This window comes from Cupressus sempervirens, chromosome 6 (genome assembly GCF_028749045.1).
Source record: "Cupressus sempervirens isolate cs-2001-9-10 chromosome 6, ASM2874904v1, whole genome shotgun sequence".
Classification (NCBI taxonomy): domain Eukaryota; kingdom Viridiplantae; phylum Streptophyta; class Pinopsida; order Cupressales; family Cupressaceae; genus Cupressus; species Cupressus sempervirens.
The window spans coordinates 616725526-616742235 of record NC_143123.1 but is presented as its reverse complement, the minus strand read 5'-3'; the positions used below and the strand labels follow the sequence as shown (position 1 = coordinate 616742235).

Here is a 16710-nt window from a genome sequence, read left to right as displayed (position 1 = left end):
CATCGACCTTGCCATCCTGTTAGGTCCAATCAGCAGCTTCATGAGTAATGAAGTTATTTACAGGCTGAATTTTAAATCTGACTGCACAAGGGAACAATTATATCATCAGCGTTTCTGGAAAATATAATTGGAGAGTGTCGAAGATTGTCTATTTTTGGATTGTTTTGAAAACTTGGAGCAGATCGATATTAGGAACAAATGAATATTTATCTCCAAAGTGTGTCCTGGGAAATAAGTGTCGGAAGGAATCTATATCTATTGAGCCCTTAGTATTAGAATAATCTTCAAATTCAATGTTTTGACTCAAGGAATTGAGTCTGGGTATTTCTAAAAGGAAATTACAGGAGTCTGTCGTCTTCTTAACTGTGTGTTCTATCATATGTGCACCAACTAGCAATGGAAGAGCTTTGCTAGCTCACACAGAAGCCCTTGAATCAATTACAAAGGAAAATGATTATTCTGCCCAGGCGTTGGCTCACTATATTCATATTTCACGAATTGAAATTATATCATTGCAAGTAAGTTAGAAGTTACAACTTCAAATTAATCGTTGGGGTTCACTTCTTTTTCACAGGTGCTAAGTAACTCGAAATCGTGGATATCATAGTCCATACTGTCGTGGGTCCCAAGCAGTGTATGGTTTGCAGCGTCAACAATAATAAGAAAATTATATCGGACCACTATCTTTTTAGTAAGTGGGACAACAATATTTGTTTGAGAATTGCCAAAGTTTAATCTGTCGGGATAATCAACTGGGTGCCGCTAGTGTATACATATCATTAATTTATTTGAGGATCAACCAAATATTAGTAAAGATTGTTATTGTTTGCGGTGACTCTTCTTTCTGATTGCGGAGGATTAATTATCGAGCCCACTAGTTACACACATTACTGGCAAAAGATCCAAGGGGTTGTAACTGTCAAGAAGTGTTGCAAAACTGGAGAAAGAAAATGCCTGCACCATTTACAAAATTTGAAGCAGGTGGAACAATGTGTCCAAAGGATTATGGAGTCGCTTCAAAAATTCCTTTGAGCGATAAAAGCAGTTGTATATTAAAGACGAGCATGTTAGAAGATTAAAGGAATTCTAGAACCATAAGACTTGAGAGTTATCATTACAGATTCAAGGTCGGAAGATGAATCTATATCCATAGCATTAATATCATCATTGTCATATTGTGAGCACCAAGGAATTGCCATTACAACTTCATTAACAATTGACTTCAGTGCATGTGGAAGAGGAGATATCGAATGAACAGTGGTCAGAACAATTTTCCTTTAGTTTTCGTCAACATATATTCTGGGTCAGCCATCGTTCCCCAAAAAATTGTGGAATCAACTCCAAGCATTATGAGTGAGAGTCAGGATAGTACAATTTTTAAATAAGGAAAATATCATTCAGTACCTGTTATTTTTCCTTGCCGAAAGATTATCTAGAGTCGACAGTTTGTAGGAAATCTAAAATCGATAGAGGCATCAAGGCATCTTGTATTGTGTTTTTTCAATATCACAGGTGTGTCTATTCAGTGTAGAATTCACAACATATTGTCGTTGTGAACAAGACAAATATTTGTCCTGAGAAAGCATGTCTTTGTTTAACAAAGGCATTATCATACATCGTTTTCTACCATCTGCTTGGGTTGGAGCCGTTGTTATTACTAGAGAAGCAAGTGATTGAGATTGGTGATGCCACTAGTTCTCTCAAGTGGCATGAACTACATGATCCAAAATAGGGACTGCATCCACAGACAATGATTTGGCACGGTGGTTTACAGATGGAAAAGATATATATATATATATAGAGCACTCCAGCAAAATATTACTCCAAATTTTTAGAAAGCATCATTTATAAGAATATTTTCTACGCACAGGAAGCTGAGAGTATTGGACAAATGCAACTGTCGGGTTTTCTTGCCTCCCTGTGAATTGCCAAAATTCTAAGAACCGCCAACAATCAATACAAGTAGATATTGAAGATCAGCAGCTTGAATCTGATTATAATATCGCAAATAATCCACAAATAGGTATCTGAGAAGGATTGGAATGGAAACACAAGTCGCTTGTGATTATTGCGTTAACAGTGCTTACTAGTTCACAAGGAATTCTAATTGCATGGTCCAAACGAGCTGGAAAGTATGATTACAGTGTTGCGACGGAAAATTTTATGGTCGATAGGCTAAAGGGTGTGTTCTCATTGGTTGTTTTCAATCTAATATGGAAAAGTGAAGGCATCGCAGAGGATAACAAGTAATATTGCAGCCATGGTTAACTAACTTATTATCACTTGGAAGAGAAAGAAATTATTGAGTAATTGTTATTACAGTGAATACAAGTTTGTATTCACCAGTGGTGCTACTTTCGATGCTGAGGGAGGCTCCCAGAATGGCCCAAAGTGTGTAAGATGCAGACCTTGGCCATAGACTAGTCGCAGAGTGACAGCAATGGTTAGACTAGAGATGCCAGTTTGCTGAAGACAATAATTGGAAATAATCTGCTAAAGCCAAATCTATGCGACCATTGGATTTGATTATTAATTGGGCGACACAATATGTAATCAAATGACGTTATGATTGGGAATTACAGCAACATAGGGATTGTTGATTCTGAAGAATGATTTGTAAATTTGGTAGGAGAATTGACACTTCAGAGAGTCAGTTGAGAAAGACAAGACAAAGAAATTGCCAGCCATTAAGATTTCACCTCTAAATTCTTGGGAATTAGCTACAGTATAGCAGCAAACTATTTAACTGATTCCTTAATAGGAAGAGAATATTTTATTATCAATCGATAAAGAAATCAAGATAGTTTGACTATTTGAAAAAGGCAATTCTGGGGTAGAATGTAATTATTTGTCAAACTTACAGTAACAAGATACCAACATTCAGCAAATGGGAAAAGATTTGTATAAAATTGGGAAGGGTGCTATGAAGCCACAATAGCAATTAGCCCAGAATTTCGAATCCAATATAAGAGCAGAAATACTTGACATTTATGGAGAGTATAAAGACCTTCCTCCCTGAATTCAAAATGATTTATCATTTAGTGATTACATGGATTTTCTTCTAGAGCAGCAAAATAAGACTGATGTGGCAAAAAGAAAGTATTTGGAATTGGTTCAAGATCTCCTTGCAAAAGACCCAACGTAAAAGAATTCTCAGCAGACCAAAATCATCGAATAGAGAGTCTTGAAAAAGTAGAGCAGTCAATTACCATTGATTTACAACCTTCTCGTGATCGCATAGAAAATGTTACGCAGGGTGCAAGTTTCTACGTTGATGAATTGAAGGTTAACTTTGACAAGAAGGTTGATGAGGACGGTTGCACACGAGGGAATACCGTAATAGTAGATTGGGGTTTTTGTGTGATGAGCCTTTACATACAAATGATAACTTGGCAACATTTTGGTCTTTGCATACAAATCAAGAGAACAGGGGAGAGAAGGTCTATGATTTTGAGAGGTGTGATGAACCAAACATCTCTTATGTCCATGACATGAATTTAGAAGAACAATCTAAGATGACACTACAAGACAACGAACCGTTTCAACATGACAATAATGAAATACATACCTTAAAGAACCCGTTGAAGGTTAGCGAAGACATGGTTGTGGCATCTTTGGTACGTTATGACAGCACTCACAAGATGGTTGAGGATCTCTACAGGAAGGTTTAAAAAAAAATGGAAGAAGATTGGCTTGTTTTTGATTCGCAAGTGATCAAAACAGCTCTTGAAAATATAAAATCACATTATTTATATTTGCTTTCCGACAAGGATAACATTCTTAAGGCTACTGAAATACATGTTGATCAGCTGAATAAAGAAAGGAATGAGATTATGGAGCTCAATAGAGAGCTTAAGTATACTCATAAGGCATTAGATGATGCTTGGATTTCCCTTCAAGAAGTAGAAAATCAAATTAGGATCATGAATCACTCTTAGGAACATGAGGATAAAGAGAGGCAGCAGTTTTTCCAAGAAGTAATTGATGAACTTGATAGCATTCAGCAGACATATGACTTGGATAGCTGTCCCAAACGATCAAGTGTCAAAACTTCAGATTGCATTCAGCTTGTAGACAACCCTTTGTTTGAAGTAGATGCTGATTGGACTTCCGATAATCCCCTTTTTGTGATAAACGAGGGTAACTCCTTTTGATTGCCATGAAGAGGATGATTTTGATTTCAGAATATTGGATCCTGGTACAACTCCTAGCAATGAATCTTGGTCACAGGATGGGAGTGGTGAATTGACTATGGTTGTGCATCATTGGATCAGTCCAAATAGCATTCCCGATTTCACACCATTCAAGAGTTAGTTGGATTACATACATCAACCTTTGGATAGATTTTGGTGTAGTATTGATGAGATTTATGTTTCAATCTCAAGGAACGGTTTTTCAACTTCATTCTTATTCATAGTACCTATTTACCCGGAGGTTCTCCAGATTGATAACAACCGTATGGTATTTGATGCGGCCAACGTGTTATTTTCAATTTTTGAACGGCTTGTTTCTTACATCATCTATTTAAGTCAGGTTGTCACCATCTACTGGGTTATGCATAGTTCATTGATGCATTTCTACCTTATCATATTGGCTGGTTATGACAATAGGGTTTGGGATCCAGGTGATCGTATGTATCTATGGCTTGTTGAGGACTTCGTTGTAGTTCTATTCAATTTACGACTGGATGCAGTAATGATCAAAGTTGTACAATTTACAAGTGTTACATTATTTCATAGATTTATATGAGATCTAGGGATTCAGTTGATGGATGGATTGCGGAGTGACACCATATTTCGCAGTATGGCCGGATTTGTTTTCAGATTGTGCTGCAAAGCTACCTGCAGATTAGTATGTAATCTTAGTACTAATTGCTTGAGAACAAGCAATTTCAAGGAGGGGAGATTTGTAATGTCCCCTTTTTTGGGATATTAGTAAAGTTAAAGACATATTATATATAATATTAAAATTGACATGGAGAGCATGGACTCAAAATATAAAAGGTCAATTTAATACTATAAAGTGGCCTAAAAGGACAAGGAGAGATAAGACGAAAAGCCAAGAAAGAAGTCGAAGAGACAGTGTCAGGATAAAAGGAGAAAAGACTCTTTCTTTTCGCATGCTTGATTTATAATATAGATTTCAGTCTCTCTCTTGCGAGAGTTGTTCAAAAAGGTTCAATTTTCAACCAGTGTGAGGGCGTAGCCCCTCGTGCCAGCAGACAATGGACGGAAACCCATTGTCCGTGGAGACGTCACCTCAAGTGTCTCATATGCACTTACAAGTTCTTTTCTTGGTGTTCCAATTTAACTGTAAAATTTTGTTTAAGATTGGATTTTGAATGTCAATTATTGTATTGCTGTTGTATAATATAATAACGTTGTTTTAAGGAGTTTTATGAGTTTACTGGATTCATTTTGTTGATTTGTAACACATTTCCATATGCTTGAATCCTGAATCTTATTTTGATAAAGAACAGGTTAATATCTATTGGTAAATAAGATTGGATTTTGAATGTTGGTTATTGTATTGTTGTTGTATAATGCAATAACGTTGTTTTAAGGAGTTTTATGAGAGTTTACTAGTTTCACTCTATTGATTTGTAACACATTTCAATATGCTTGAATCCTTAATCTTATTTTGATAAAGAACGAGTTAATATCTATTGGTAAATCTACCAGTTCCTATTGTGCTTCATAATACATCTGCATATGTTTAAGAGTTGAATATATTTTGAAAAAAAAAATTGAGTAAATATCCGGTTTGGGATATTTCAATAATTGATAACTATATAGGGGAGGATTCATAGGCTTCACAACTAAAAAGCATATAATCTGATATGCACCAATACCATATTAAATTTATAGGAAAAATATTGAACATTGTATTACGAAAGGTTAATATAATACAAGTTGATTGTCCCTCAAAGCTATGAACCAAAAGACTACCAAAAACTATATATTACTAGAAATTAATAAAGATGTTCTATATTTAACATCCAACATATACTTTCCTTTCACAAAGCCAGTTTGAATGGATAGAATTATCGTAGGTAAAACCTTTTTTCCTTGAAAAAGAAGAAAGTTTGTCCAAAGAAACTCCATGAAACATTCTTAAAGTGGAATGTGCCTCCAATTTTTATAAGAGAGGTATCTCAAAGGAGCTTAATAACACCCTTATTAATTCCCTACCCAAAAGAATTGTCAAAGATTGTTTCCCTATACACATCTAAGAGAAGAAATCTACTCCATTCTTTCCTTTGTTTCATTACTAAGGGAGCCAATCATAGTAAGAATTTCTTCCAAAACATTACTTCATCCAGCTTTATATATATATATAAGTTCACTATTGAGCTTTACATAGCACTTTTTTATAAATTATATCTCTAGCCCTTTGCAATGTCGCCTTCTTTGGCTAGATTGAAAGTCATAATGTTAGCCTATTTCTGAGTCCCATTGGCAATTTGGTGGTGGCAAGGGGGCTTCCTAGGGAGAGCTCAGTATCGGTTTCCTTTGCTTCCATCGACCGTGTGGTGCTTAGTTAATGTTCCAGTTTGTTGCCACACTCTTTGAAGCATTTTTGTCCTTCTAGGTTGTTCACACTCCTTCAAGAAAACAGCTATGTTTAGTGAATTCCCGATTTAACACATAACATCATTGCTTAGCACTAATTATATCATGATGCAATCAAATTCAATTTTTGGTGTCTTAGCAATGCTTTCTAAAATTTGCTCAAGAACATTTACAATGTGTACTAAAATTTTAACGTAATGTTTAATGGTGATATTTCTATCAAGATTTAACTATGTAGTTTTTGAGTAAAACTTATTGACCCATTTTTCATGAGTAGTGATTCAACATGAATCCACCTCTTATGAGAATAAATGGAACACTTAGCAGTCAGATTGGATCTAGGTGATGCTCACAGAAGTGAAGCACCGAGACTACCCAGGAGGTCACCCATCCCAGTACTGCTCCAACTTGAGCATGCATAACTACGGAGTTTCCTCCATGATTAAACCCACTCTGCTTGCAACCCCATTTGCAAAACCTTCACCAAGTGTTGTGCCTTATGAACCATTCATTAGAAATCCCCTAAAGCTCATCAATTGATAAGTAGGAGATAATTTCCACAACAAGTCAAATTGTAATATTGCTACCAAGATTCAATTGTGTAGTTTTTGAGTCAAACTCATTGACCCGTATTTCATGAGTAGTGATTCAACATGAATCCAACTCTCATGAGAATGAATGGAACACTTAGCACTCATTGTATCTAGGTGATGCTCATAGAGGTGAAGCACCACGACTTCTCGAGAGGTCACCCATCCCAGTTTTACTCCAACTTGAGTGCGCTTAACTATGGAGTTTCCTCCATGGTTAAACCCACTCTACTTGTAACCCCATTTGTAAAACCTTCACCAAGTGTTGTGCTTTATGAACCATTCATTAGAAAGCCCCTTAAGCTCATCAATTGATAAATGTAATTTCCACAAGAAGTCAAATTGTGATATTGCTATCAGGATTTAACAGTGTAGTTTTTGAGTCAAACTCATTGACCCATATTTCATGAGTAGTGATTTAACATGAATCCATCTCTCGTGAGAATAAATGGAACACTTAGCACTCATTGGATCTAGGTGATGCTTACAAAGATGAAGCACTGAGACTTCTTAGAGGTCACCCATCCCAATACAACTCCAACTTGAGCGCACTTAACTACGTTGTTTCCTCCATGGTTAAACCCACTCTAAAGTAGTATTGGGATGGGTGACCTCTTAGGAAGTCCTAGTCCTTCACCTCTGTAAGCATCACCCAAATTCAATGAGTGCTACGTGTTCCATTTATCCTCATGAGAGATGGATTAATGTTGAATCACTACTCATAAAATATAAGTCAATGAGTTTGACTCAAAAACTACACTGTTAAATCTTGATAGCAATATCCCAATTTGACTCGTTATGGAAATTATCTCCTACTTATCAATTAATGAGCTTAAGGGGCTTTCTAATGAATGGTTCATTAGGCACAACACATGGCGAAGGTTTTACAAATGGGGTTGCAAGCAGACTAGGTTTAACCATGGAGGAAACTCCATAGTTAAGCGTGCTCAAGCTAGAGTAGTACTGGGATGGGTGACCTCCCGAAAAGTCCCAGTGCTTCACCTCTATGAGCATCACCTATATCCAATGAGTGCTAAGTGTTCCATTTATTCTCAAGAGAGATGGATTCATGTTGAATCACTACTCATGAAATATGAGTCAATAAGTTTGACTCAAAAACTACACAGTTAAATCTTGATAGAAATATCACAATTTGACTTGCTGTGGAAATTATCTCCTACTTATCAAGTAATGTTTAATTATTTAACTTTAGTATAATATTTTCTAAGGTGATGATATGTCCTCTTGTGTGGCACCTACGGAAGAGGGACTTGAACTTAAGTTGTTATTCAATATTCAAGAAGGCCATTAGATGGTAAGTTATTTAATTCAATTTAAAATGTTATTTTTTCCCTCTATAAAAAGTAGTGGGCTCTCATTTGCATATTATTAGGAGTGCACATGTAGCAAGATGATGTTAAAGTGAAATGAGAGTTCTTCTAAGGGTTTGCCCAAGAATGATTATTTTATAAAATCACTAGTTTCAGATCTGATTAATGGTCGAAAGCTGGTAGAGTGATTGCACATGGGAATCATCTTCGTTTTCATGGAGTTGCAATACCAGGTTTTAGAAGAAAATGTAGGTTTTCAAGGTATTTTGAGGTGCAGATTATGGGGTATGTTTCATGGTAACATAAAAGTAAGTACAAGTGAAAGATTTAGAATTCATACATGGACCGAAATAATGTTGATGTCTTGTGCAAGCCTCGACATCTGGTGAAGAGGAGAAGCATTGACATGGGCTTAACCTCCCAATCGCAGAGCATATCCCCACACAACCTCTTACGAGAAAGAGCCTCCCTACCCCGAGCTAGGCTTGGGGCACCATAGTCCTACCATCCGAGCATTCTGGTGTTAGAGTGTCGGCTAAGCAACAGACAAGGCTGAGGAATTCCTCCATCAACCTTCCCTCTGTCAGTTAGCACTCCTGACCTCTAGTGATCAATCGTGGCAAGCATTCCTCTAATCTACCTTAGCCAAGAATTTATATGGGTAAATGAACAACCCGATCACCACCACTCGACTTGACAACTGAATATGCCTTGGACAATCATGAGCTGACTTGGACTAAACAGTTTTCCCTTTTTCTTTAGATATTCATGCTCTTTGATTATTGATTTTCAGTTTATTTCTTGCAAGGATACCTCTCCTCTTCACCCATTTATACTCGACCCAGCTGGTTTTGGGTGCACCCTAGGAGATATGCCGGTATCTATGTATTCTTTATCAATCAAATCTTATGAACACAATTCTGATTCTTATCTCAACTGGTATATGGATAATACCACTGTATAAGTCAAATATATTATTTGTGAAATATAAAGAAATAATTCTTATACCAACTCTCAGCATTAAGCATTGCACAAGTAACTGATCAACAAATAAAATTGAGTCTCTTCGGGTTTGACTCTGTGAGCCTGTCCTAGCACCCGACATGTATGGAACAAGAATGATTACATAAAATGGAAAATAGAGCTGATGTTCTATTAGATTTCTACACTCTTGAGCCTTAGCATTGGCTACAATACTTATTCAAATCATGGATATGATTTAATCATAATATTTCATCATTAATTGCGGAATTTATCTCAGAGAATGCAACATATGAGACGCAGACATAAAATAAGAAATAAGACTGGTCAGATGATTTCATGACCTGAGATTGTAACTTTGGATTTGATGTCATGGTTTGGCAATACAACTCCAGCACGGACATACTAACAAGCATGGCCAATGTTGTTATCGAAGTATCTAAATGTGATCCTCCAATAACGATAATCTCATAAATGAAGGTGCAATGGAAATAGAGGAAGTTTTGGTTCAGAGCAATCGCATGAGAAAAGAAATGAATTTTGAATGCTTCACTCTTGCCACAGGGAGAGTAAGTAATGTCTCTTGTGGCTTCAATTACGAGAAGGAAATCAATCAAAGCCAATATCAGTTACAAGAAACTTTTCTTAACTTTCAAATTTTTAAAAGAAAAATAAGGCCGATATAAAGGTGGCAGCACTCATTGATATGAAGCCAAAATTAAGACATAAAGATTATACTTTCTTATGATTTAAATATCAATTATATATATATATATATATATATATATATATATATATATAGATATATAGATATATATATATATATATATATATATATATATTGTGATCATGTTATTGGATTTTTTTACCTATAATTGTACATACATATCCATATATCTATATGTGTGTAATTCTGAGAGTACGCATAATTCCTTTTTATCATTAAATTCTCTCTAGGTACGCATGCATATATGTATATATACATGTAAGTGCAATTCATAGATATTACGAGAATATCATGGTGACATTATATATATATATGAAGTTATAATGTTGACCACTTCCACAATCTCAAAATAAAAGAGAGGTAGTTGTTGTTCTCATGATGTTAAATGTTAATGTTTCCTCTTGTTTTAAGAATCGACCAAGTAGCTCATGACTGTCCAAGGTGTAATCTGTTGCCTAGCCGTTAAATCCTTCACCAAGGTAGTTAGAGCCCATACCTGATATAATAAGTGTTTGATTTCTTCTTCAAAACATGACGAATGCCAAATTACAAGCAGGCTTTAGACAGTATTTAAATTGACAGTGAAAGACATATATTATATAGAGAATAAATCTACTATCATATTGATATTAGAATGCACAGATATCTATTAAAAAGTCTTCAACTTATTATCGCAGGTCAAAGATATTTCCCTCTTCAGTCAAGAACGGTACACGTCTGCAATCAAATTGTTCAACACTTAAGCAGTCTTGTACGAGATTTATTACCATAGTCTTCTACGGGATTTATTAATCTGCCAATATATGATATAACTCAAACAACCACAGTGTAATAAGATTGGCACAATAAATATATATTTATACAAGTTGTTTCTTTTCAAGTGATTCAAATTCATATAGAAAGAATTTTTACATAATTTCATCACATAATTCAGTAAATTAAATTGAATTGTAATTTAAATAAATCTGATCAACAAATTTAACACTTTGATCCCTACAGAGGTAACACTCAAAAGAGGGTAGTAAATACTAAGCAAATGATTCTGGGTGACAACTAGTGGGATCATGTAGAATATCTTTTTGGTTACTAAGGCCATTTTGAGTATGATCCATTCCACTAGGATCAATAAGCCATATTTGTGAGACATAAGATAATGGCATCAACTGAGTGAAAGAAAAGATGAAGAACATCACAAATAAGAAAGAACAATATCTTGAAGAAATGTGTGAAATTCATGATAACTAATGGAAGAAAATGACCACTAAATCTCCTTACCTTTGCATTGACTTCAAAAAGTTACGTTGTTGAGATCCTTGCTTTACCATCAAGGGTTGCGTCATACCAATATTCGGAAAAGGTCACAAGCAAGCGTTTGCTAGACTCTTCACTAATCTTGACTCGGAGGTTGTGATCACAAGTGAGTTTGCTAATTTTATGTACTCCTAAGGTCGAAATATTTATTTTCTTCTTCACAAGTATAAGAAGCATGCTCACATTTGGCGGTATCTCTATGGCCAAGCATTCCTACATTTATGGCCTCTTGCAATCAAAATTTATCACAAGTTTTTAAATTATGTTTTTTCATCTGAAAACTATAATGTTTCAAGTTTTAAGTTTCACTAAAAACTGTATAGCAGTAATGCACAAACTTTGACTAAATAGATTGTTAGTCCATCTTCATACGGATATGTACTAGTTAAAAAAATAATCAAGCTCTTATAATTTCTCTTTCTTCAACATCTCATATGTTAAATGAAATTATATGCCCACAATTCTCTCAAGAGAAGGATAGTCTAATCTATAGTCCCTTTTCACTGTTTTAAAACATGCTTCCTACTGCAACCAAGCTTCTATAATCTATTTTTTTAAGCTTCTGCATGACTAAAATAGTTCCCTCAAGTTGTCTAACTTTATAGAAATACAATATGTGCAATTTCTTTACATCTCTAGTAAAGCTTCAAAAATCACGCTCAAATATTTATAATTAATTAAAGATAACGAAGAATTGGAATCTCCCAATAGTTAAGTATTTCTTGTCTTCCAATATTAAGCTTGTTACATACATAAACAAGCATGCTCAATTGCAGTTAGGAAGGGGCAGTACCTTAGTCTTCATTAGGTCTTTGAGCTTAAGGAGTTTCTCGTGAAAATGATTCAAGGTTGTTTGCTGACCATCTTTCTTTGTGTACTCTTCCTTTGACAAATTTATCCGTGCTTCAACCTCTGGATCATATAGTATCCGATTTCGACTTCCACCAAAAGTAAAACATCGAGCAATTCCTGGGGGGAAAGCCCTTTCATCAGCCTCCACTTATTATTGGCGATAGAAAAACTACACCTATGATCAGAATAACTAGTCTAAACAAGTAGGAAAGTCTATCTTGATACATATTAAATTAAATATAAAAAAAACTCAGTCTTGCCAGAACTTTATTTCATCAAATGATGTAAATATTTGCATGTTTGTAATGAGACTAATTTATTTTTAACTGCAACACATATTGCCTGAGGAAAGTAATCGACATTAGTAAATCAATTTAACAAAAGATTACATGAACAATTTATAAAAAATTTAGAGTGAAATAATTCAAGCTCTACTTTCTAAATGACAAAGTTAATAAATGTGAACAGCAAAATTTCCATGCAAACTTTAAAAAACAATTACACTATTAGGTTGAACATCAGCAGCTAACAAGTTATTTTGACATTCCATTTCAAGTCCTTTGTCCATTTTAGAAGCCAAATATCACACTTGTTCTTTTGCAAGTAAAAAATCAGCTGTCATTCAACATCTTCCTCATTTTAGCATTACTTTCAATGCAACAAGGCCCCTATATTCCAGTTTAATGTTTGTAAAATACTTTAGCATTGTAATGCCCCCAAAATCCTTACTTATTTAATATTGATTTGTTATTAGAACAATGATGTAAAAACCCCAAGCAAACTAACTCCAACAAACATCAAATTACTTCACTTCTAGATGATCAACATTTTATCAAACATTTTGCATGAAACCTCTATCTCGCTGTCCTGTATTTTCAGATTACTTTAGCTTGCTTGTAATGGTTTCAAATTTGGTTTAAACACTTGCAAATGGTTATTAGTTATCCAAGCAAAGAAACTGAAGTAAAGATGCAATCTTTTTTAACCATTCAAATTCATGCATATGATTTCAATACGTAAAATGTGTATCTACAGCCAGTAGACATTTCTATAAAAACTTAGCATGCATACTAATGACTGAAACACAACTACAATCTGGCATTTCATCAAAGTTGTGTTCCAACCTTGCCACTCATTTCAATCCCAAGTTGTTTTCAGTGACAACTAATGTTGCTTACAACTTGAATTTCAATTGCAAAATAAACAAGTTTGCCAAACAATGAAGAATTTCATCGAGTAAATGGATTCCCAAGAACCTGATCTGTTATGGAATTAATTTTGAATATTCCTGCCCAGTCAAGGGAAATGGAATGCCACCTTTCAGCTTGCAATTACCAGTAGATATACCCCCAATGTGGCTTGGACTTGAAACACCACCTTAAGCCAGTGAAAACAGCCTGTGTATTGCTGCTACAGAAACGCTTTGGCTGCTAGAAAACCAACGCAGTTCCTTAGGAGGAAATCACAGCTCTTGCTAGCTGCTCAAACAGTCACTATCAACCCTTAAATTGATGAATTAAATGTCAAATGCTGCTTCAGATATTGCAGCGATTAACCCCAGGAGTAAACACCCAAACAAATGATAAATTCCTTCACCTTTCTTCAGCTACAGCAGAGATATTTTTCCTTGCATATGAAACCCACTTTGGACACCAACTCTCAGATTAAACAGTGATCAAACTGTTATACAACAGCAACAATTTGATTGATAATCATTAACAAATTTAACACCATTCACCATGTGTTCCAATGGCTCAAAGTGTAACAGTAGAGAGAGGAATCGGTCCTCACAGAAATGCTTGCTGAAAACTTTCAAGTTTCAACAACTCACAAAATAATTAAATCAATAGCCAAGAGAATGAATTATTTTCCTCCATTAAGTCTCCTTAAAATGCAACTTGGCTTCTTCCTCACACTTTCCATTAAAGAGCCTTCATCAATACACCTTTCAATTAAAAGCCCTCATTTAATAATTTAATAATAATTTGGCCGTTAGAATAATAATAACTACCAAAATACTTATCCTTTAAATATATCATCAGAAACAGAAGTCACACCTATTATTTCCCACATGACCATATGCATTATCCTAAAATAGAAAGGGTCCCTCTCAATCATCACCAGGCTTGCCATAAATAGCAGGTGCATGAAATTAAGCTAAAACAAAGTCCAATCAGAGTCAAACGAAGACCAAACTGGAACATACTGAATTGTGAAGAAGACAAGATCGTCCCATAGCAAAGACCCTCTATCCACAATAATTAGCCTACGAGGATCACAATAATAGCTCCCTCAAACTCTGATACTGGCAAAAATGGGGACATTACAAATGAGCAATAAGATATATATATTGATTTAGTTTGATTACTGTAAACATAAATGAATTGCTAAATCATTGATATGTTTACTGAATCTCAATTTATATGTTATTGTCTTCATGGTGTTTCCGATACAGTGTTTCATTTTCCTCTGTTCGTTTCAAGAACAGAAAGATGGCATCATTATTTAGTAAACAAAGTAAAAGGACAGAATTTTTAGAGTCAATCACTGCACCCCATTTTATGTTGGTATGCTTTCAATTAATGATTACCAATTGTGTGTTTCAAATTCTTGTTATTAGTTTAATCTGTAATGTCTTCATTTGCTGATTTATGAGTAACGACACCAAATTGAATTGTCTTGATAGGAATAGAAATTGTTTCGTGGAATAGATTCATGTAATTCATATGCCTATAGCAGTACTAAAATCTGATCAGGCAAAGGTCTTGTTAGGACAGATTGAGTATTTCAATTTGACTATTTTACTCATGTTGCCTTCACTGAAGAGCTATTACTAGTTTAGTAAATTCTTGCAATGAGCAACAACCAAATACACATGTATAGTGATTTGAAGTATGGTGTGTTTGTAAAAATGTGTATAGAAATGTGGTAATGATTTGATCTTTAGATGTCTATAGAATTATATGTTATTAGAATAATTGTATCCTTTTGTATTATTAAATATATATGTATAAATTATGTGTTGGATAAATATAAATGGTATTTTAAAATTATTTAAACCCATAAAAGTATAGTATAAATGTATTTCACTCTGAATGTTTCTCAAAATAAAGTTACATTTCAAACTGTAAAATAAACATATAAGTATGAGGAATCCAAAGGGAGAACTTTGCAGCACAGGATATCTAGGGCATTGTTCAATTTGTCATAAAGAACACTTCAGAGAGTCTGCATCAACTCGTGGACCATGAACTCAGATTAGGCAGGCAAAGTTGACCATGTCACAACTCTTCTCTTGGCTATGTCCATGATCTCTGAGCTAGTCATTTTATTGATGAACCAACTTTGAGAAAGGCAGGGTACAAAAGAGTAGTCCTTGATAACCAAGAGGCATAATGGGCACATCAACATCAACCAAGTTTTGCATCTGTCACCAATACTTCACAACTCTTTGGTGTGCCAATTAACAGTCGCTCTATATAGCTTGCAATCTAGTGAAGCACTAGCAAGCCAAATGCATTGAGCATATTGCATCTGGCTACTCATCTCAGATTGCATATTTCAGTCAGCAGTACTGTTGTAGAGAGGTCCATGTTGTAAACAACATTACTAAATTGTCAGCAATTGCCAAGTATGTGCAACTTCAATGGATACTAGGAGTGAAGCAAGTTGACATTAAAATGGGATAGCCCATTGTTCCTCTTTCTACCTTGATTTCCCAAGTTAAATGAAAAGGGAATGTCACCGTATTGATGGTTTCAAATACCCATGGACATGAGAATTGGGCAATTTTCATTCCCATGAATATTTTATCTGTAACTGTTGGGTGATGCGACGCGCTCCCCTGCCCACAGGTGGTTAATTATGTGGTGTTCCATGTTCACTAACAGTCATGGCTTTTGGTGCAATGGTAAATGGGCCCTACAATTGGTATCAGAGCCTGGTTTTGGCTTGGTCATGGGTTCAAATCTCCCCGGTGCCTTCCCGACCCGTGTAAGCACCTGGTATGCGCGTCGAGGGGGAGATTGTTGGGTGATGCGACGCGCTCCCCTGCCCACAGGTGGTTAATTATGCAGTGTTCCATGTTCACTGTCATGGCTTTTGGTGCAACGGTAAATGGGCCCTACAATTGGTATCAAAGCCTGGTTTTGGCCTGGTCATGGGTTCAAATCTCCCCGTGCCTTCCCGACCCGCGTAAGCACCTGGTATGCGCGTCGAGGGGGAGATTGTTGGGTGATGCGACGCGCTCCCCTGCCCACAGGTGGTTAATTATGCGGTGTTCCATGTTCACTAACAGTCATGGCTTTTGGTGCAACGGTAAATGGGCTCTGATACCAATTGTAGGG

General features: G+C 35.5%; 1 protein-coding gene across 2 annotated transcripts in view; it reads right to left on the bottom strand.

The window, feature by feature from the left end:
• Positions 1–16710, bottom strand: part of LOC149553754 (Metal-dependent phosphohydrolase) — a 96020-nt gene that overhangs the window by 11193 nt on the left and 68117 nt on the right. For both annotated transcript variants that reach the window (XM_089789114.1, XM_089789115.1), the window contains one exon: positions 12306–12481. In XM_089789114.1, coding sequence (XP_089645240.1) covers positions 12306–12481 — 176 coding nt within the window. The remainder of the gene's footprint in view (positions 1–12305; positions 12482–16710) is intronic.